This window comes from Chiloscyllium plagiosum, chromosome 2, assembly GCF_004010195.1.
Source record: "Chiloscyllium plagiosum isolate BGI_BamShark_2017 chromosome 2, ASM401019v2, whole genome shotgun sequence".
NCBI classification, from domain to species: domain Eukaryota; kingdom Metazoa; phylum Chordata; class Chondrichthyes; order Orectolobiformes; family Hemiscylliidae; genus Chiloscyllium; species Chiloscyllium plagiosum.
The window spans coordinates 126,473,955-126,496,168 of NC_057711.1; the positions used below are offsets into that span (position 1 = coordinate 126,473,955).

Below are 22,214 nucleotides of genomic sequence, written 5' to 3' on the forward strand. Positions count from 1 at the left end.
GGTGGTGGGGGTGGAGGAAGGGGCTTAGAAGTAAATGATAGGTGGGGATAGAGCCCGAAGAGACAGAACAGCAGTTGGACAGACAAAGGAGTGGATAATGATCTGGCTGGGAGGGTGAATAGTTATCAATGGAGACTGTTAATGGCTAACAATGGTTGGCATGTAATGGTAGACTATGTGATAGACATAGTGCAGGACTTTTGCAATCAGCAGCAGCTTCATACCAACAGCAGCATGTCAAATTCAAACTCAGGCTTCACAAATGAAGGAACAGTGTAAATATGGGCCCAGATATTCTGTGAAGTGACAATCACAGTCAGACTTCCTTGATTTTAAGTTCGTACTGAGCTCTGCATTCCCAGCTCCCCCACCACCACCACCACCATTTATCTCTCCATCCTGGAGGCTTCCTGCCTCTATTCCTGATGAAGCGCTTTTGCCTGAAACATCGATTTTCCTGCTCCTCGGATGCTGTCTGACCTGCTGTGCTTTTCCAGCAACACTCTAATCTAAACTTTGGTTTCCAGTGTCTGCAGTCCTCACTTTTGCCTATGGAATAACAAGGTCTCGTTTGTGGAGCTCGGGGTAAGAATGTTAAAGAGCTCAAGGCCTAAAGTTACTGAATTCAATATCGAGTCTAGAAGGCTGCAGGGTCCAGCAGAAAATGAGGTGCTGTACTTCCAGGTGGCACTGAGCTCTTGCTGAAGTGCTGCAGCAAGACCGAGGCAGAGATGTTGACCAATGAACAGGGCTTGAAGGTGAAGTGGCAGGCAACTAAAAGCTCAAGATCATTTTTGCGAACAGAATGCAAGTGTCCTGAAAATCAGTCACCCAGCCTACCTGTGTTTCCTAATGTAGAGAAGACCACATTGTGGGCAGTGAATGCAGTAGACTAGATCGAGTGAAGCACAGGTAAAGCTTCACCTGGAAGGTTTTTTTGGGCCCTTGGATGCTGTGGAGGTAGGAGGTAAATGGGCAGATGTTACACCTGTGGTTGCAAGGAAGATGCCATCATTATTCAGATTATTTATATTGTCATTGTGTAGCCTGCTTATTGTTCCAAGAGATTGCAGATACACCAATTCTTCGGGTTGTGAATAGGTTCCTTTCTAGAGACTTGTACACAAATCAGAACACAATGCACACAGTATAAAGAAGCTGTTCATAAGTGCAGGAAATGTTCATAAGTCAGGTCTTTAAAATGAAATCCCTGCATGGGATTGCTTTTGCAAGTATGAGCATTCGTAAATCGGACATTTACAAATCAGGAACCACATTTAAATGGAGTTATTCATTTAAGGCTGAGTTAGATTTTTGACAGACAAGAGCACAGAGGTTATGATAGAAAGAGGGGAAAGTGAAGTGAATACCACAGCACTAGACCCAGGCAGTATGTTGTTTAATGGCTGAGCAGGCTCAAACAGTGGTTTGAGTGGCCTATTGCACATAGCAACCCCATCCATCCCCCACCCTACACACACACATGCTCACAACCCCATAATCTTTTGTTCCTCTGTTCCTAACTTATTCATTTGAATCTCAGTGAAAGCTACTCAGATTCACATCAATTACACTATAGCATAAATTGCAGGGGCTTCTATTCAAGATCTAAATTTTTTGTTATTTTGTTTTGGATGCTTTTTCACTTGTTTACTAATCCATTCACAGGTAGATGAAAAATCAAAAAATCATGCACTAGCTGCCCACCACTCGACTGGCTCAATTTTCATGAGCTTCTCAAGTAAGCAACCAGCTCCCCCACCTAAAATTTAAAACTATTTAAGTTGGAATCCTACAATGTTTGTGGAATCCCACTGCAGTTCTGATGTTCTCCAGGTGAAGCATGCTCTTTGCCCACCGGAACTGTGCATCAGGCAGCTGGATCAACAGTCTTTAACGGGATTGGTGTAAAAAATGCCCAGAACCATTGTAAGCATTCATTAAAGTTGTAGCACAGATTGATGCGATCCAGCAGGAACATGCCAGATGTTCCTGGCCCACAGAAACCTTCTACTGGTTGTCATCAAAGAATGGCAAATTTCTGAAGAAATAACAAGGGCCTGACTCTGATCATGAAAATGGTTTGAATAGTTTGGTAGCCACATCAGGCAGGGAATATTACTTCACCATTCTCTGCTGTTTTCTTTCTGCACAATAGATAAAAATCAGTCCTATGTTTCTCCATTTGTTTTACGTAAGTTTTATATAAGTGTTGTTTTTATAGATTTCCAACATGGCAATGGATGATTAGCCATTAAAGTAGAAGCCACCACAGGGTGTGCTATGTCTATAAGCTTCCAGGTTATTTAGCAAACTGCAGGTTAAGTCAGAATGAGCAAGCTTATTTTCATGGCCTGTCAATGATTTGTCTTAAAATCCAGTTAGTATAACTTAATGGTATATATGGGGCAGTTTTGAAAACCTTCAAACCATGTCATTTTCCTACCTTCCTTAATATAATTAATTAATGCAAAAATATGCATGTGGAATTCAAAGCCATGATGATATTAATAGGTTTAACACATTAAGTGGTATGTACTTGAAAGGCAAATGGAGTGGAGAAAAGGTTTGTGAGGGGTAACTGGGCATGCCTGTTTATCTTAACAAGTCACAGCACAATGGAAATCAGATGCAAAGTCAACACCCCAATACTGACATGAAGGAAAGAACACTGAGCTTAATTGTATTCTATAGCCAACCTTTCAGTGACCATCTCCCAAGGCTGGTGAAAATAGGAATTGTATCAAAATTTGTAAATGGTTTTGTATTTTATAAATTATTTCAAAATAGAAACTGCGCAATACATAGCAATTACATACTAGCTTTCTGATCACCATAATAGTTTTTAATGTTACACATAATTTATTGTGGTTAATATCTTGAAAGAGTAGATTGAATTTTGTGATATAGTAATAGACCCTACAGTGCATAAATTTTCCTCCAGTGGGTTACACAATATGAAAAGCACTCCAATCTTTTCTTTATATACAATAAAGCATAATTGTCATTCTATTCTACAGTCTCTTTAAAATGATCTGTGAAATTGTGTATTTTTGGGAATGAAGTTCCATTTGACATTTTGTCGTAAGAAGTCTTCATTATGTTTCAACTCAAACAGCCACATTAAAAGCCATCCATCTATATTTGTGGGTATTTTAAAATGTGTTATTTTGACTTAAAATTATGTACAGTGTTTCTGTCTGAAACAACTTACACTTGACTTTCTCATAATAATGTTGCATGTGTGAACCTGTACTTAAAATGAGGAGCAGAAACATCACAGTTTGGGTTATTCTCTCTTTTTTTCTCAAAGTGTCTCCAATCTTTTCACGGACAAACATGATGCTATGGTCACAATAGAGCACCAGCATGGCCTTGCAAATCAAATTGTGAGGGTCCTCTATATTGTTTGATCTCAACATGTACTGAAATACCTGTTACTCTCAGATGGGCTAGGCTGTTGAAGGAACAATCATTGCACTTCAAGGTTCAAAATGTTTGCCCCTTTGAGGAATCTCAAACTTCCCCATCAAAAAAACTTGCAATATGCCAAAGAAATGAACACAAAAACTCGTAGTCACAATGTAGAAAAGAATTAGACATTGCAAATTTTGGATGCACTGGGACAATTGACAAAAGTACCAGTGTTAAGGAAAAACATATGAAGCATGAGAGGAGACTTCCAATAGGTAGGCAAGTGGACACTGATTAGTACAAGTATCGACATGAAGAATGATCAGTTAGCTGCTGACTGAAAGTAAACTGCCAAGTTTTATTTAAATTTGAAACCAATTCCAATTAGTCAAGCCATTGTCCTGAGAAATGAACCAGAGAATGGTTTGCATTTATCTTTTTGAGTTGAAATGGGTGCAGAGTATCTATATATTCTTTCTGACCATAGCCAACCAGCCCATGTTTGCAAAACACAATATCGATCATTAGATATGATTCCACAGTTGGACAACATTTGCTAAATAGTCCTGAGTGTGCAAATAATTATGCTGACAAACAATTTAGACTTCTCAGTCAAAATTCCAGTATAGTACACTTGTAGTTACTAGAAGTTGCACATATGAATACACAGGGCCCTGCTCTTTGCAGATAGAAATAATATGCACATGGAGTGTACCTGTTTCAGTTCAAGAAAACAGTTGATAGCCTTTCTCTGGTTCATTCTCCTAGCAATGTCTTGGTCAATCAGAGTTAAGTTGCTTGGTTTAAATTTTACAGAAAGCTTAACAGTTAACTGTCAGTTATCATCTAATTTTTGTCCCAATCAGAATTCACTTGCCTCTCCTCTCATACAAATAAATGCTGGTTTCCATTCATATTGCCCTGATGAGTACAGGATAAAAAGCTTGAACAAAATGTGCTTTTTAGCAACAATGTAAAATTAACTCTACCATTCTTCAAATTATTTGTAGCTTCAATTGTCAAGTTGCTTTATATTTTTAATGTGAGAATTTACCATGTGGATTTTTCCATTACCTAACATACTTAAATGCTGGGATTACATTTATATTCAGACAATAAGAGCAGTTTTTGCCAAAATTCAGAAATTTTGAGATGCTAAATTTAATATTCCTTCACAATTTGAACTGCTCTGCTATCCATGTTATTCCATTTACAGATTTTACGTGTCACATTTCAAACAAACATGAAAACCTGTATCTAGTAATTTCTTTGACATACATTCATCATATCCACAAAAAAACTTGAAAATTATTCAAGTACAATTAAATTTAATGTGAGCTTAAAGGGTTTCCCATTCTCCAACTTCAAATATATCTTCAGAAAAGCATTGTCTTTGAAGTGATGTAATTAGCAGATATAGTTATTGGCTATCCCTTATTGCCCTTGAGAAGATGATAGTGAACTGTCTCCCACAGTCTTTGTAGTCCTTGGGTGTTAGGTATACCAGCTCGAAAAGGAATTCTATAATTTTGACCCAGGAACAGCAACGTAGTTCCAAATTAATTAAGGCAAGTTCTGATATGCAATGACTTATATCAATATAACAGTAAAATCACAATATCACCCAAAGACCTTCACAGCCTCACAATTAGACATTGACGCAAAGGACGAGACATTAAGACAGTGTCCAAATGCTTGGTGGTTTTAAATACTATCTTAAATGAGGAACAAAGAAATAAATTGTTGGAAAACCCTTACTGGATCTGAAAGGTTAATTCTGATTTTCCTCCACAGATGCTGCCAGACCTACTGAGTTTTTATAGCAATTTCTGTTTTTGTTTCTTATTTAAAGCATCTGTATTTTGCTCGTTATTTTTTTGTTTTATCTTAAATGAAGAAATGGAGATGGAGAGGCAGAGACATTTAGACAAGGATTTCCTGCATTAAGGACTTAGACAACCAAAGGCAAGACTGCTATTGGTAAGGTGAAGCAATTCAGTAATGCACAACAGGACAGAACCATGAGAATTTTAAAAACAAGTTGTTGGTGAACAGGACCCAGTTTGAGTCAACAAGAATGATTGTTGCTTATATAGAGCAGTGACAAGTAATTTTAATACTTAGGAAACCTCCCAAGTTACCCAAGCCTTACTTGTGGCTGCCCAATGTCGCTGCGATTATTTCACCATGGAAACAGGACATGCTGAAATGCACTTTGTTTAACAGATTTTTGTGTTTAGTTAAGTCTTGTATAAAAATATAATCTAAAATTACCTCATGATATAGTTTGCTTTTCCTTAGTTGACAAAAATTACTCCAGGGAATTTTAGACCTTGAAATGAATCCTTAATATATTGGCTGTTAATGTAACTGGTGGCAAAGAGCTTGTTGAGAGACTTACCCCATTCTTTGGATAGGCTATCCATCCCAGATCTCCCATTACAGTTCTGGAGTCCAGTAAATTAACTGTAAAAGCAAATGAAAGAATAGTCAAAAAAGGTTTACATTAGTTTGTGGCTGCAGACAGAACCAGCTGCTGACATACTAAGAAAACCTGAGAGAAAAATCTGACAGCAGGAATTCATCTTAAGGAGAAGGTAACCCATTTGCACAGATATCATCTCACACACTTCAGTTTTATTTGCAATGATGTTCAATTAAGCACCTATATCTTTTGTAGTATTTGAATTACCATAGATCGTGTTGACCTGGGACCAAGGCAAGCTAATTTTTCAGCATAAAAAATTATATTTAGGTCTATAGTCAGCATATATGTCAAATGCATTTTTTACTAAGAAATGATGCATTGATATGAGGAGTCAGCCTCAATTTTTCATCTCAGAAATACCTGTTTAACTGACTGTAATTTGATGACTGGAATCAAACACACATTATGGGTTTTGTTGCCAAGAAGATCATGGGGACTTAAGACACATCAACACAGAGCTGACCGTGCAGAGCTAAACATGAACAGTAGTGAGACCACCAGCAAAAAGGATCAAGTACCACACTAGTTTCAAGGTAGAAGTCATAACATTTGCTAACTCAATTAATGGTACTACAGAAATGGAATTCGCTTTGAGTGAAAAACTGATGCGAGAATGGAAAAAGGCAACGATCCTGAAAAAAATATTGAGTCCAAATGATCTTGAAAACTGATCTTGAAAAGCAATATAAAAATGGATCTTCGATAATCATCAACCAGAAATGCAATGTGTTTCAGAAAAACAGGGTTTTTTTTGTGCTTTTAAAAACTGTGGATAGCAAGGAGAAACAATAGCTTTTATAAACAGTGATTTGCCTGGATGGCAACATAATTTCAGAGCAAGAAATTTGATACCTATTGTGAATTCTGTTCTTTTTTTTAATGGCTCTGGGTTCCGCAATGTGCAGATGATCAGAAGCCAAGGAGTTGTTTACGAATGAAGTTGATTCTTCTCAGCAAACTGAGCAAGTTGGACATGGAAACAAGTCACAGAGACACACAGAGAGAAAGACACAGTAGGGTTTAATGTTGTCTGAAACTGTCAGTTCTCTGTAATGAAAAAAACTCAGTATAAACTTGAAGAAAATCAGATACTTGCTTTAAGCTGTGACTTATAAATTGAAAATAAGAGATACCTTCCAAGTGAATCAGTCACTACATATTTCTTACAAAGCAGTGGAAGCTTCCAGAGAAAGACAACTTAAAAGCAAGGGCTTAGCTAGCAAAATAGCACCATTCCAACATTGGAATCAGGAAGCAAACACCACTGAACTGACTTTCAAATATTTCTCTATCTCCGACAATAATCTATTTCCCTATGTGGTTGTCTGTGCGAAAGGGGGACTCTATAAGGGGATTAGAGTTTTAGTCAGTAGTGTTATATTATCAATGGTTTATATCTGTTTACCTATAGCTATGGTATAATTACTTATAATAAATAATACCTCTTGTTCAGTACTGAAATCTAGTCCATGCTTTCTGTCAGCTTTGACCTAAAGATTGGGTACTATGCATATCTTTAAAAAAAAAGCTTTCGGCTTGATTCCTAGAAAAGTAGGGCTTGATTTATGGCATGTCACCCCTGAGGGTTGTAATGATGTCTGGGGGCTCATGCTGGATTTGAATTGGATAGGACTGGAAACAGCGGCAGCAAGATTTTTGATGTGAATTGGTAGTTAATACTGAGGAAGGAAAACACGATGTTCTATACTGCACTTAAGGCAAAGAGAAAGGGTAAAGTCATCATAGCCCTACCTATTGGTTTATTATGCATCAGGCAAGCACAGGAGAAGACCCTTCATGATAACTTCAGCTGATTCAAGAAATGAACCCGAGCTTTTGGCATCACTCTAGCATCACAAAACAACTATCCAGCCAACTGAGCTAATCAATCCCAATTAAGGCAAGGCTTTGGAAACAGGAAAGGATTTCCTAAAGGTGGTACAGTTGTTGCTGGCAGCCTTAAAAGAATTTCAAATTGAAATGATTTGGCAGGTAAACTAGAGCTAGCATTGCCTGACAGATAGAAAAGGGCAGAGATAATTGAAGTGTATGCACAGCACTTAGATTTAGATAAAATATAAAAAGGATCTAGGACTTCAGAGTAGCGAATGTCACAACTGGGTGACATTCAGTTATAGTTGAAGCAGCTAGGCTATGAGGAGAAAATGAAGGAACTACAAATAGCAGGAAAAAAAACAAAGGAAAGGGCAAGAATAGATAATGAAAGGGAGATGGAATTAAGAATACAGGAATTGGAAATGAGAAGACAGAAAACACAGGCATTAATAAGCAGGTATTTTACGTGGTCAGGACTTCATAAAGATATAGAGCAATTTTGTAGAACATGCCAGATGATATGAAAATCTTAGCATGTAATCAAACCAGCACCTTCAATACCTATCCTAGCACTTAAAGAACTATTCAGTCTGGTGTTAGTAAATTGTGCAGGATCTTACCAAAAACCAAAGTGGAACATCAATATATTCTTACAACCAGAGGTATGACAAACCAATTACAGTCATATCGTACCTTCTGTGTTTTTGTAACATTGAGTTATTTAGACACACACATCAAAATAATTAGAATATTTCAACAATATTCTCAATAATGTAAACTTTTCACTGAATATAAAGCCACAGCATACAAGGAAATCTCTAAATTTGTATACATAACATATTTAAATTAGTACAAAACAATAGGCAGAAGTTAGCAACTCTTTCCCAAAATAACTGACATGTACTTCTACACACAGAAACCATTACCCTAGCTGATATTTGTTTGATTGGTCACACCAAAGATTGAATTTTCCCAGCTGCTTTGGAGACTTTTGGAACTGAACTCGCCTGCCCTTCCTATAATTTGAACACTGGTTTAAAGGTATGATTGTAGAATTAGCCAATTCAATAGCACATGCCAGGTTGACTTAATGTGAATTGCAACTTTTTTTTATTTTCACATTGCAAAGTGCTGACCATCTACATCAACAGTGCAGGTTTATATTTTGTATATGGCATATAAGTCAACCCTTGTTTTCGAAGGAATCTTTAATGGTTCAATAGTCAATTTATGAGACATGATACTTGATAACAATGTAGTTTCAATAAATGACCTTCAAGAATTAAAGTGGAAACCTGGAACTTGCTTTCCCAAAGTACTTAGAAATGGGGTCAATTTAAATTTTTAAAATTGATCACAATTTTTTTATTAAATAAAGAAAGGAAACAAAGTTTCCGCTAATCTGCCTGCTGGCAAGGCTTCACAGCAGTGTATAAAATGCTATGAAAGTTTTGTAGTAAATTAAATACTATTCAAAAAGTCTAAATGTATTGCACATTGAAATAAAACTTACTGTAATTATCTTATCGGAAACTTTGTTACCAAATGATGTGGAGAAAGGTGAGATAAATGAAATTGAAGTTCAGATCACTGTGATTGAACTGAATGGCTGAACACGCACTTAATAGTTAGTCTAGTCCTGTCCATCTGCTCTTGATTGTTAAAGTTGGATATCTGTAATAACATTCAGAGAGAAAATGACCCTTTTTACATTTACTTTTGCTTGCGTTTATTTTAAGGAACTCTATCAACTATATTGAACTGCATTTCTTAGATATAACTTATGATCAGGATGGTTTTGTTATGTACTATTTCTTCTTTAGTAAATAAGTTAAATTATGAACTGAAAATAAAATAAACTTATTGAACATCATAAAACACACATGACAAATTTGTAAACAATTGCACATATGGAATGCATTCAAAATTTTTTGCAACACCTGAAATGTTGAGATGTTGCATAAAGTTATTTCCCAATTATTTGAACTTCAGCAACTGTGCATCTGTCTACTGTGTTTGAAAAGACAAGTAACTTATCACCATTGTTACTATTGTCAAAACAGTAACAAAATTATAAATGAAATGGAGTCATGTATTGCAATAGTTTTAGAGACCAGAGCTCAGTTCACTTCCTAGTTTATTAGGTAAAAATGATGAAATATATATTTTTGCCTGAAGGACAAAGTCACAAATGCACTTTATGAACAAACATTATCCCAGATAAACCTGAATAAAATATCTTAAAGTGAAGTGCATGTGGTACAAAATGCATTTTTGCAATAACTAATATGGTACTCTAGGACTAATAATTGACATTGATATTACTTCCAGAGTTCACCTTTGCTTCTCTGTAACAGTCTCTCAATGTATAATAGCTCCCTTCTTCAAACCATCTGCAGTGCTACAATATACGCTGCATGCTCTAGTTTGCTTTCGTATTGACTATTTTTGCGCTATTTATGGCACCTACTTAAGCTGAAACAGAATTTTACATTAAATAGCTATGCAAGGAGAGCAGAAAATGTGATTGTTAGTGCAGAATTCTGCCTATTTCTTGTGATACCAGCGCATATAAAAATCTAGTAGCATCTTAATGTTATACAAATGTCTGGCTTTAGCAGCTCCCTGTAACCCTTCTACTTTCCCATTTATATCCATCAAAGTCAGTAGTCACTCTGCACAATGTTCCTCAAACGTTTTGCTGCATGGATGTTAATGAACGATGACATCATCTCGATACAGTATTTGAGAGTAAATAATCGTTTGTCACACAAGGTTATCAAAATAACATGACAATTATTTTCTGTTACTTTAACTTTAAGAAAATCGCAATAGTTATCAATGTTATCCACCACCTCGAGAGATTTCCTGAAAATGTTTTTACTGCATTCTCATTAGTAATGAAGGATACATCAATATGGATATGAACAGTGCTTCGGATCATTCACAGATTGCCATGAACTTATCTTGCGAGCTTGAACAACAATAAACATGACATTTATCAGGATAAAATGAAGACTGCACTCCACAGCTCTGGGGTCGCACATAAAAGAACTGAACCTCCTACTGCTGACTCAGTGCCAAGCGGCTGTGAAATGTCAGGTTGTGAGAGCCCTGATAAGATAAAGATTAGAACGTAATGTTTCCGCCGAGGTTATGTAATACAACCTGCGCGCTGTGCAGATACAAGAGAGTGTATTTGTAAGAGATGCTTTTGACATTGGGATGTACACTTGAAAATATACATCATGTATGAGAATGGAGAATTGTTTGTGCACCACTTGTCAAGCATGTAGCAATTCGAGACTTTCCCAGCAATTACACACTAAGCAAGTCTTCACTGTAACACATAAGACAAGTCGATACTCTCGGCTCATTTTCCCTGTTTGAAAATTAATTCACAACAGCCAAACTAAATGCTGTCCCCCTTAATATGCACAATGATCCGCCACACGACACAGCACCATCTGGTGCATGCGCAATTGAAGTTACTCAAGGCTTAGAGCGAAGGGCATATTTCAATGTTTAACTCGAAACACGAAGATCTGTGTAGGTGCAAAGTTCGCGAACTGCTGATACAGATTTGTTGTTGTTGGCTTATTCCCAATGATTCGGTCTTTAAGCGAAGCAGCCCGGCTGCAGTGCACCGACTGAGTGTGGGATCTCTATGCTGCCGGGTACAGAGATAAACCAACCTGCCTCAACATGGAAGGCAGGCAGGATGGGGTACGATTCAGTGCTTGGGGACAGTCGATACTACTACCGCCAGAATCTGCTCGTTATCCGTTATCTTCATGAAGTAAATAAGGAAGATGTGCTGTATATCAATTACAGTGACAAGAATGTCTGAACCATTCACTTAAGTTACATTATAGAGTGGACTCAGTGTGTATTGATGTAGTCAATCTTTTATAATGTAATTGCTGGAGGTCTCCTGAGAACCATAAATAAATATATCTAGAAGTAACATAATAGAACTAGCCCCTTTTTTTAAAAAAAAGAAATGACCATATTCTTAACAACAAAAAGCTTCCAATTTTTGGTCCGATAACAGGCGGGAAATAATTACTGTAAGTACAAATGTCGGGTTCAGCCACTTTGTTGTACAAATGCCCGGTAATTTTACTTGTTCCCACTGAAAATCAAAGAACATTTTTTTTACCCAGACAAGTAAGCAGTAAAAAAAAATGCTGTGTGCTTCACTACCATGCGGCGTGTTTAACAATCAGAGGTACGGATTGCTGGTTAAAGCATCGAGTGAAAACACCTAGCAAATAATCCATTTCCCTGGTTCTTCGGGATTATTGACGATTCGAAGTTTTATGCAATAATAAAATAGTTGCTGACAGACGTTAAACAATTATTAAAGTCTAACTTCATGTGAAATATATGGCAAGGGTGCTATTTACAAATCACGCGTACGGTTTATTATCAATAACTTCAGGATAACCAATTCCAGCTCCTCTTTATTCTCGGAATATTGTCAGGTACTCGTAACTCCATGGACTCAAGAGTTTACCAACTATAATTCATTTCTGCAGTTTTATTTTAAATACAGATTTTGCACTGATATTCTGTGATTGTTAATTACAAAGGTACATGATTTGTTCATTTTTTTTAAAAAAAATCCCCTCAGTACAAAAATATTAGCATTGATATTTTCAGCGCCAGCAGATGTGATCCAGTATTTCTCCCAGAATTGAACCATTCAAGGCTTATAATTATAGTATTCAATCTGAAAAGCCGACTCAGTAATTCTAAATTCGGAATGGTTCACAATGCAGGGGGTTGGATTCAGCTCTCACTTGTGAGCAGTGTAGCTGCTAATTGCTCCGATCCCCATTCACACAGTTGGGAGGAACAAAAACTACAGGCTGTAAAAACACTATTAGTCCTCCACAAATGTATTCTTCCAATCCAAGGGCAGCTCAGGGGCGGACCACACTGGAATAGTGACATTTAGTGCTACCACAAAGGTGGCATTTGAGTGAATGCCCTCAATTTTCTGCATGATGAGTCTTTGATCTCAACCAACCCATCGGGAATGTCGTGATTTTTCCTCCACTGAGGAAGGGTGAGAAGGAATCGAATTGGTTTCAGAAGCTCGCTTCAGATTTTCCACTGACTTACAGCTTGCATTTATGTCGCGTCGTAGTCAGCCTCAGGACAATGAAATAAATTTGAAGTCTGGTCATTATTGTGCTGCACAACGTACACCAGCCCGGGTGATCCCACACACAGTGACGAGATAATGACCAGTTAATACTTGGTTAAGAGATAAATATTTTCGAGACTTGGGAAGAACTCCTCTGTTTGTGTCTGAATAGCAACCTCACAACCTATACAGGATACAGATTAATAGCTCATCGGGAAATGTTATTTATAACAATGTGGTAGTCCCTCCGTGCTGCAAAGGCATGTTAGCGAAAATGATGGGCTGAGTTTGCTGAATTGGGACTTGAAATTGCAGCTTCTTGACTCAGAGGTGAAATGTTTACCACTGGGAACGTTCTCCTATTTTCCTGATATGGAAACAGTACGTTTTCCATTACGGCGGGAAAAAAAAGTATTTCATAATGCGAACATTAACCCTGCTTTTAAAGTATGGAATTGTTGGCAATAATTTGCCCTACCTCTTCCTGGTAATTGTGCAATCAAATAAAGGGCAGCTGAAAAGTTGCTCCTTCTTATCTCCTCTGTCGAATGAAATACTGGCAATTGTCTGATATTGAACATCTTTCTTGAACTCAGAGGAAACACCAAACAAAAAAAAAATCAGTTGTGAGCTGCGCCAGTGGCCTAGTTTGTAATTGCATCTCCCAATATAGGACCGGGAAGGATCCCCCTGGTCATGTGAGTCTAGACAGCTATTCATTTGTAGAATGCATCAACATTCTGTTCCAACCTGTCTTCATGGATTGTCCATACATGTATAGTATCAATTATATCAGGAATAACAATGCAGCTCAATTTTCTCCTCAACACCTAATGATGATGAAGTTAATTACAGCATTTCTATCACCATCTTGACTATAGGTTAACTATTTGTACTCTTGCCTCCAAGGCAGAAGGTTCTGTGTTCATGTTCCCATTCCAGGACTTAAACATGACAATCTCAGCTTTCAAGTAATATGTTAAACCAAGGCTCAAAATGCCCCCTCAATTGGACATAAAACACTCCATAGCATTATTCTGAGGAACAGCAGGTGCAATACTAATCTTTCTTTTATTTTCTCATTACAGCACCTGAATATTGGTATTATGATTGAATAAATAGTTACTTAAAAGTCATGTTCTTCTTATCTCCCTGTCGAAAATGACTGGCTGAACTCAAATTCTTCTTTGAAGCCAGACCAATAATCTAGAGTGCTAAATTTAGTCTCAGTACACTTGCGTACAGAGATGGTAAATCAGCCAAAGATCTTGTTCTTTTGGATGGAGAAACCTTTTTGGGAAGTATATGTGTGGACATCCTATGAAGACAGATAAGAGTTTAATTTTCATCCTTTCTCATACCATGCTGTCCCACTCCCCAAATCCAAACACAAGTACACAGCAACAAAATAATGCAATATCTAATACGAGATCTAAATGAATTGTCTACATAGGCAATGAATTGGTTGGCAGTCCGTGATCTAGAATCATAACCTATCCTTATCATAGGCTACTGTAGATGAAAGGAGAACATTAAAAAAAGCTGAGCTATGACTACTAACCTAAGAGTCAGCCATATCTCACTGGTAAATTCTATTACTGAATCAGAAGGCCATACATTTGAGTCCAACACCAGAATGTAAGCACAAAATAATGGAAATCAATTCAGTGTGGTGTTGAAAGTGCTGTTTTTCTGGTGGCATATTATTTTAAGACTTTATTTGCACTATCAAGTGGATCCCAATGTATTACTTCAAAGAAGAGCATAGGTAGCTATCATAGACAATCATTACCTCAGTCAACATCACAAAGCAATAGCAAATCATCTGGTTATTTTCATATTTATGGTTGTGAGGGCTTGTTGGACGCATTTTGGTTGCTGCACTTCCTACATTCTGACATTACAAAGTGTTTTATTTTCTTTGAAGTATTTTGAGATGTACTAAGATTGTGGAAGGTGTTAAATAAATGCACTTTTATTTTATTTCAGAAATGGAAAGCTGCTTCAAAGCTTTCAAGAAAAATAAGGATCAGTCTACAAGTTGCAGTCTATGCAAAAATTGAATGATGTTATGCATTCAGGTAAATAGAGCTGAAGGAGAGAGCATCGTCATCAGAACTCCATTTATGAAAGGTCTTCTGGATTTTTTAAAAAGATAATTATGTGTTGATGACCTCTTTTGGGGAAGACTGTCATGAGAAGTTACTGAACCTTACATTGTGAGTGATCTGCATCAATGCACAGCCGAAATGATAAAATTGCTGTGATGCCCAGGGTTAATGACTATCTCTATTGATGCTAATTTAGCTCCCTCACACTGTCCTTAATGACAGTTGTTATTTTTTAAAAATGCATATAGACAGGAAAGGAAAACAAAACAAAATTAGCAGATTTCAGATCATCGTGGCAATCATCCCCTTTGACTTTCACAACAGCAGTGTTAGTGTTGTAAAGAGAATTATTGCTGCAAATAAAGCATCACAAGAGAACAGAACACAGAACCCCGTAAGTCCTTTCAATCGTATAGACATTGATGGACAGAAAAACACCCATTGACCAACCAGTCTGTTCCACCCAACATTGATGTCTTGTGCAGCACAATCCCTGACACTCCTCACATCACCTGACATTATTTAATGTCCTGAGAAAGGTAAGGAAAAGAATAGAAACTTAAACCAAGTTAGGGGGAATATTTGGAATTTCTTTCCTGTCGGTTGAGAAACATTGCTGTATTCAGCGAAATAAATCTTTCACCAGTTCACAGAATTCTGAATATCTCAATCACAAGAACTTGTAACTTCTGACTACAAACCTTAGTCACTCATAAGACATAGTGGAAGCATAAGTATTTCCTTTCAATTTTATCCATACACACATATCTTTCCGACAGTGAACTTTGAAGATGTAAAATCTCAAAAGAGGCCCTGAGAATCCATTAAAAACTTCTGGGAATTCTCATTTTCATTGTTTTTTGCTTCAAGGAAGCAGGAGCCCTTTCTAATGTATTAACGTACTTCATCATAATCAACACCATACATCATGTACTCAGGCAGAATGTTCTTGATGCATTAGTACAGTAGGAGTGCATGCATGCCAAAGCCACATTTTTCTTGTCACAAATCTCCACCTGTAAATGATTAAATACTGCAAATTAACTATCTGACTTCATTTACATGAGAACTAATTGCTTAAACATATTTTCTCTGTTATGTAATCATACTGTACAGTATCTTTCTGAGTTTTATTGTTCTTTGTATTGAGAGCACCATAAATATGTTCTCCGATATCTTTGATCAATTCTGCTTGATATGATTCACTAATGGATTCTGCTGTTATCACCACCATCCTTTAGGATGAAAAGCTTCCCTTCCAACTTTCTCAAAAACAGCCTGGCCATTAAAACTGCTCTTTTTTTCCCTGCAAGATAGTAAAGTAAAAATGAGCAAAAAATGCTAAGTGAGCACCAATGTCAAGCCCGATGAAGGGCTGAAACGTCGATTTTGCTGCTCCTCGGATGCTGCCTGAACTGCTGTGCTCTTCCAGCACCACAAATCCATATCCAGAAATGCCCACTCATTTCTCAGCATTTTGAACAGGCCTCAATTCTTTTGGAGTTTTGCAACTGGGATTCAAAGGTTTTCTACATGTTTGGCATGCTGCAATTCTAAATATTCCTTCCAGCAACAAAAAAAAATGTGGTCTGTGAGAAGGCACATAAACCACCCAAATTTGAATGTGTAAAAGACATTCTTCATTCAAAAGACCAATGCATTTTATTTGATTTGCCAGCATTCACCACTGCAGGGATAACTGAAGCAGAATTACAACAATCTTTGTTTATTTTAGCTGTCTGGTGATATTAGAAGTTTAGCCATCCCATGTTATGTTCATTATCTAGTTCTTAACCTTGTAAGCACAGTACATGAATGAATTATTTGCTATATGTTTTGTGCCATATGTACCAACACTGTTTCTGTCAACGTTCTGCTCACGCCCACTATTAATGCCAAAGAAAGCGTGTAACAGTAAAAGCGTCCTCATAAATCAAGCATTATAATCTTTGAAAAATGAAGTCAGTAGACATATAAAACATGAATTGGGACAGTAATAAAATGCCAGCGACCGAGGCAAACCTATTCATTAATTCCAACAGCATCGCTGCTCCCACCCACAAACACCAGCCAACCTCCTATAAAATTTACCCCCAGTTACCCTCAGTAACTTTACCAGTAAGCGCGTGGATTCCACCAGCGCGCTCTGGTGCAGCGGAAAGATACCATTATGACTCACACGGTACAAATGCATGTGGCCTCAGAGACATTGATCCACCGTTAAAGTGAACTAATAAGCACCAAATTTCACCGGGTTCTCCTCGCACTCAGCAAACAAGAAAAAAAAAGCTTTCTGTAAAGACCATAAGCCAGGGAAAAAAAAACACTGTGCTATGTGAATGTGACAAGGAAATATAAGCATGCTGAACATAAACGACGTTGGGTTTCATTTTAAAAGAATATACAGTTAATGGCATGGTGAGACGTGTTCTCTATTCAGAAGTTTGAATTGTATGTAAGACAATCCTTCTGAATGTGAGCTGTTTTATGTACGTGGGCAAAATAATCGATGACGCGACACCTCGGTTCCATAATCATTTAAATGTGGCTTTAAAAGTCGATATTCATCTTTCAGCCGGTCATCTTTCTCCTGATAAAAGCACACAGCGAATTTCCAGCCTTTTGTCTCAATGTCCGGATTTCACTGTGTGCAGGGTTTCTATTTGGTTGTAAATTCTTTATTCTTGCATGTGTAAAAATTAAAGACCGGTTGAGACACTGGCATTTTTCTAGTCTGATTCGACATAAACATTTCCTATTGCAAGTGTCCTAGCTACAGAAAGGCCTGGGGGTGGGGAGCATATAATTTTCATCAGCATTAGTTTAAAAAGCAAAACTTACGTCGAGTTTCGTTTGTCATTTCTACTTAAAAAGCATATTTTGTGCTTTTGTGTTTGTATCTGTGTGTTTGTGTGTCTGTGTGTATGCCTGTGTATTTGTGTGTTTGTGTCAGTGTTTGTGTGTCTGATTGTGTCTGTGTGTGTCTGTGACTGTGTATGCGTGTCTGTGTGTATCTGTGACTGTGTATGATGTGTGTCTGTGTCTGTGTTGTGTGCCTGTGCGTGTGCATGTGTGTCTATGTGTCTGTGACTGTCTGTGCGTGTGTATGTGTGTCTGTGTCTGTGTGTCTGTGACTCTGTGTGTGCCTGTGCGTGTGTATGTGTGTCTGTGACTGTGTGTCTGTGACTGTGTATCTGGGGCTGTGTGTGTCTGTAACTGTGTGTGTCTGTGCGTGTGTATGTGTGCGTCCGTGTGTTTGTGTTTGTTATGGGAAGTCCAACAAAATAGATGAGCCTTTGGTGACCACAAAGTAAACAGTAATTTGGATTACACTACCGACTGTGCAAACCGATAAAATTCACTAGCGTCCCCATCCCCTCCCAACATCCCCACACACGCACGCATACACAAACACCCCCAAGAGTTAATCTGCTCCCTCTCCCTAGCTTGAGATCAGCGCAATGATGAATTGGTTTTAAGAAAACAAACGTTCGAACTGAGTTTTATCCACTCTCCCCCCCGCAAAAGAAAATATAAAACGCATTTAAGTGCCGCCTTTGCAGATAATTGGGGAATATAAATCTTACATTCAGAATTATATAGCTTACAAACAAGGGGGCGTGCCTCAAGCGAAGAATGAACCTTCTGTATCAAATGTGACCCACGCAGTCCCAACACGCTGGGCTGCGATTAAATCGTTAAAACGGTGGAACACACCACCACAGTCACTGTCACCAAACTCAATGTAATGCAGTCAATGGAACACGCACTCGCTGTGTAACCCTGATTCTTACTTAGCCAGCGAATTTCAGTGACAATTTCTGTTGGGAGTGCAACATTGATTGAAGCAAAGTCAGGTCGTCCATGGTGCGCTGTTCTGAACGTTGGTGGGTAACGTGGTTGACCAGGGGCCAAGATGAATTGCGGTCATTGTAAAATCAGTCAGAGTCGGTTCACGGTGCAATCAATGTGCCCCCCACCCCGTTTAAAAACGTGCGATTGCCAGTGTCGAAATGATATTTGAAACTGTGGAAAAGAATTTCACACCGCCGCAAATTAATCTGAACTACAAATGATTCAGACAGCACTGTCTCCAAGGCTTTAGATAGAGTAGGGACATTCACTAGGCGCTAGAGGCAGGTCCACATGCTTACACACGTACACGCGAATACCACTCGCCCTTGTTTTTAAGCTCCTTGCCCCTTCAGAAAAAGTTAGCAACTTTCAAAGGTTTTCTGCACCAAGACGATTTATTTTCAAATGTTTCTGTGTCCCCAACCGTAAACCCATTTTTTCCTGCCACTGTGCCCCCCGCCCGCAGTCTCGGTGTGAGAGCCGACACATTGCTGCCTGTGTCTCTCCCTCATTCCCCCCCCGTTGCAAGTCCGGGCTAACAACATCTCTGCAGTTAAAGAAGGAGAGTTTCCCAAAGTTGCTCCCCCCGCCCCAAACCATCCAAACCCACATCCCCTGCAAAGAAAAAATAACGGGAAAACTCCAACCAGAGGTACGGGGGGCAGGTTGAGATGGTGGACTTGCAGCCCAGTGGAGGAAACAGAGCCTGGGGGAAGGGGAATTCCACTTTGAGAACTGAATTCCGAGCTATGGGAGAACAACACTAAAGAACTTCGACTCGCTTGGGCACATTGGTCATCTGCACGTAAAATAATATTAAGCAGCAAAAGCAAACAAAAAAGGAGAAGAGGGCACTCGAGTGTGGGCTCGGCTCTAACCCGGACTCAACGATCTGGAGCAGAGGCTGGGAGCTGTGGCCGGGAAACAGGAAAGTGACTGGGAGCTGGACTCTGGGGATTGTGAGAGTGTATGTGCGAGTGTGTGTGTGTGTGTGTGTTGGGGGGTGTGGGTGAGTGAAGAGGTGTACAGAATGGGAGGATGGGATACGAATTGGGATCCGGGCACTGGACCCAAAGCACAGTGTGTCTGGGGTTTGGGGATTTGGGATCTGGACTTTGGGCACTATAAATGCGGATTTGGGATCTGGGAGCTAGACTTTGGGCACGATGCGTACGGATTTGGGATCTGGGATTTGGGCGTTATATATGTGGATTTGGGGTTTGGGACCTGTAAACTGGATTCTGGGCATTGTGAGTGTGTGCAGGGGAATGTGGAATTTGAGATGGGAACTCGACTCTGGGCACTGTGTGTGGGGAAGGGGAAGTTGGGATCTGGGAACATGACTCTGGGCACTGTGTGTGTGAACACTGCGGTCTAAAGTCTGAGACCTGGTGTCTGGAAACTGGAGTGTGGGTATCGGGATCGGGAGCTGATAGTTTGGAAGTTGAGATGTGGAAGGCACAATCCGCTGTCTGGCAGACAGAATCCGGGAATGGGGATCTGAGTTCGTGAGCTGGAAATCTGGAGCCCAGGAGCAGGGAGTTGGGAGCCTGGCTGTGGGAGGCACGCATATAGAAGTGACAGAACAGAAAAGCACGGTGGCGGTACCGAGATGGTATTCTCTCTCTGTGTGTGTGTCTCGCTGTCAGCAAGTTCAATGGTTTGAGCTGCTTTCCTTGGCTTACCTTGGTTGTGCCCGGCGGCTCCCTGACACTCCTGCGGCTTCCAGCAGAGCAGGCACAAGAGGCAGGAATAAGTCCAGCAGAAAAGTGGCGCCCGGAGCGGTGCCGCCTCGCTCGGCCGCTGTGCCATCGCTGGGGACCCGGGCCACAGTGCAGGGTGGGCGGCTAGCGCTCGCTGTCTGGCCCCGCTCAGTCTGGAAGTGACCCCCGGCCGGCTCACCGTCTCCCAGTCCGGCCGGCCGCCAGCGACAGGAGGCTGCTCAGTGCTCTGTCTGCCTATATATATATATCTCTGTGCAGACTCTGTACCAACACACACACACACACCGAGGGGGCGGAGGAGGTGCAACTCTCTGCACGACAGACTTGGGGAAGGGGGGGATGGGATGGAGGGGAGGGGGTGTATTGTGGGGCTAAGGTACAGAGGGTTGGAGATGAACTACGGGAGAGGTTGGTCCACACGCTGCAACACCCGCTCCCCCATCTTCTCTGAGTCACAGGCACTCACTGGTCTCCAGAGGACACAGGATGCCTGATTCCAACCCCATCCCTCCCGCCTCAAGCGGCTCTAAACCACTCAACACTGTTTGAAGCAAGTGTGTGTGTGAGAGACACTGAGCTAATTCATGCGCATTCCCTGCTGCACTGTGTGTGTGTGTTTTGGAGGTGGTGGGGAGGAGCTACTCAGCGTCTGTCAATCAGCCGCTCCACTATCACCACCCACAACCCTCCCCCCCCCACCCCCTTGCAAGAAGTTAGCTCAGGACCCGCTGGAGCTGCCAATTCCCTGTCGTCCCCCTTGCACCACAGAATCCCCTTCGATCCTCTCCGCGAATATTATAGAAATCTGGTTTCTCTCAAAATCATTAGCCCTGTGTGAGATTGGAGGTAGGTGCAATAGCCACTGAACACCACCGCCCCCCCACACCGAAAAAAATGTTTGTGTTTTGTAATCCAATTCCAAAATCTCGGATTCTGTAGGCTGATGAAATACGACAGGGTTTGGCGCACCCTCCTGAAAAACACACCATTCTGATCTGACTGTAATATTTACTCTCCTGGTTAATTTTTACTGTTCTAATTTCTGGATTGATGGACGTTTAGTGAGATGTCTCTTTTGTATATCATTCAGTGCAAACCTTGAAACCACAAACGTCACACTTTTACATTTCCACAATAGATGTTTCGATTCCTGCTAGATTGAAGTCAGGATTTAGTTATGTCGGTCCCCTAACATTACCATGAGGAAAACTTACACTTGGTAACAGAATAATGTCTACTTTATTTCAGTGCATCAAACCTTTTGAGCTATCCACTTGGAAAATACACCGTTTTGAGTAGGACCATTATTTATTTGACATTTTTCTGAACAATTGGTTATAATCCAGTACTCTCCCAGTAGCTTTAGTTCACTTATTTTTCCCCTATTTACTCTTGATGTATCTCTGTGTATTTTCGGGGCTTCCAATTTGTTGTTCTCAGGAGGGTCAGTGTGGACTTGTTGGGCCGAAGGGCCTGTTTCCACTGTAACTAATCTAATCTAATCAGACCTGTTGAAAGCAATCTTTTTTTTCTGAGCCGCACGCTTGACGCCTGTTCTTGGCATCGACTCTCGAGTTTCCCTCTCAGTGCACCCAGCTCCGAGGACCCGCTGCCGCTCAGTCTCTCTGAGA

General features: G+C 39.7%; 1 protein-coding gene across 3 annotated transcripts in view; it reads right to left on the reverse strand.

Moving 5' to 3' along the window:
• The window catches only part of LOC122563792 (ephrin type-A receptor 5-like), a 322,656-nt gene extending 301,482 nt beyond the window's left edge, over positions 1–21,174 (reverse strand). For all 3 annotated transcript variants that reach the window (XM_043718010.1, XM_043718007.1, XM_043718006.1), the window contains exons 1-2: positions 20,545–21,174; positions 5,816–5,880 (exon numbers count right to left, since the gene is read on the reverse strand). In XM_043718010.1, the coding sequence (XP_043573945.1) occupies positions 5,816–5,880; positions 20,545–20,671 (192 nt within the window). In that variant the 5' untranslated portion in view covers positions 20,672–21,174. The remainder of the gene's footprint in view (positions 1–5,815; positions 5,881–20,544) is intronic.
• Positions 21,175–22,214: the final 1,040 nt, after the last annotated feature.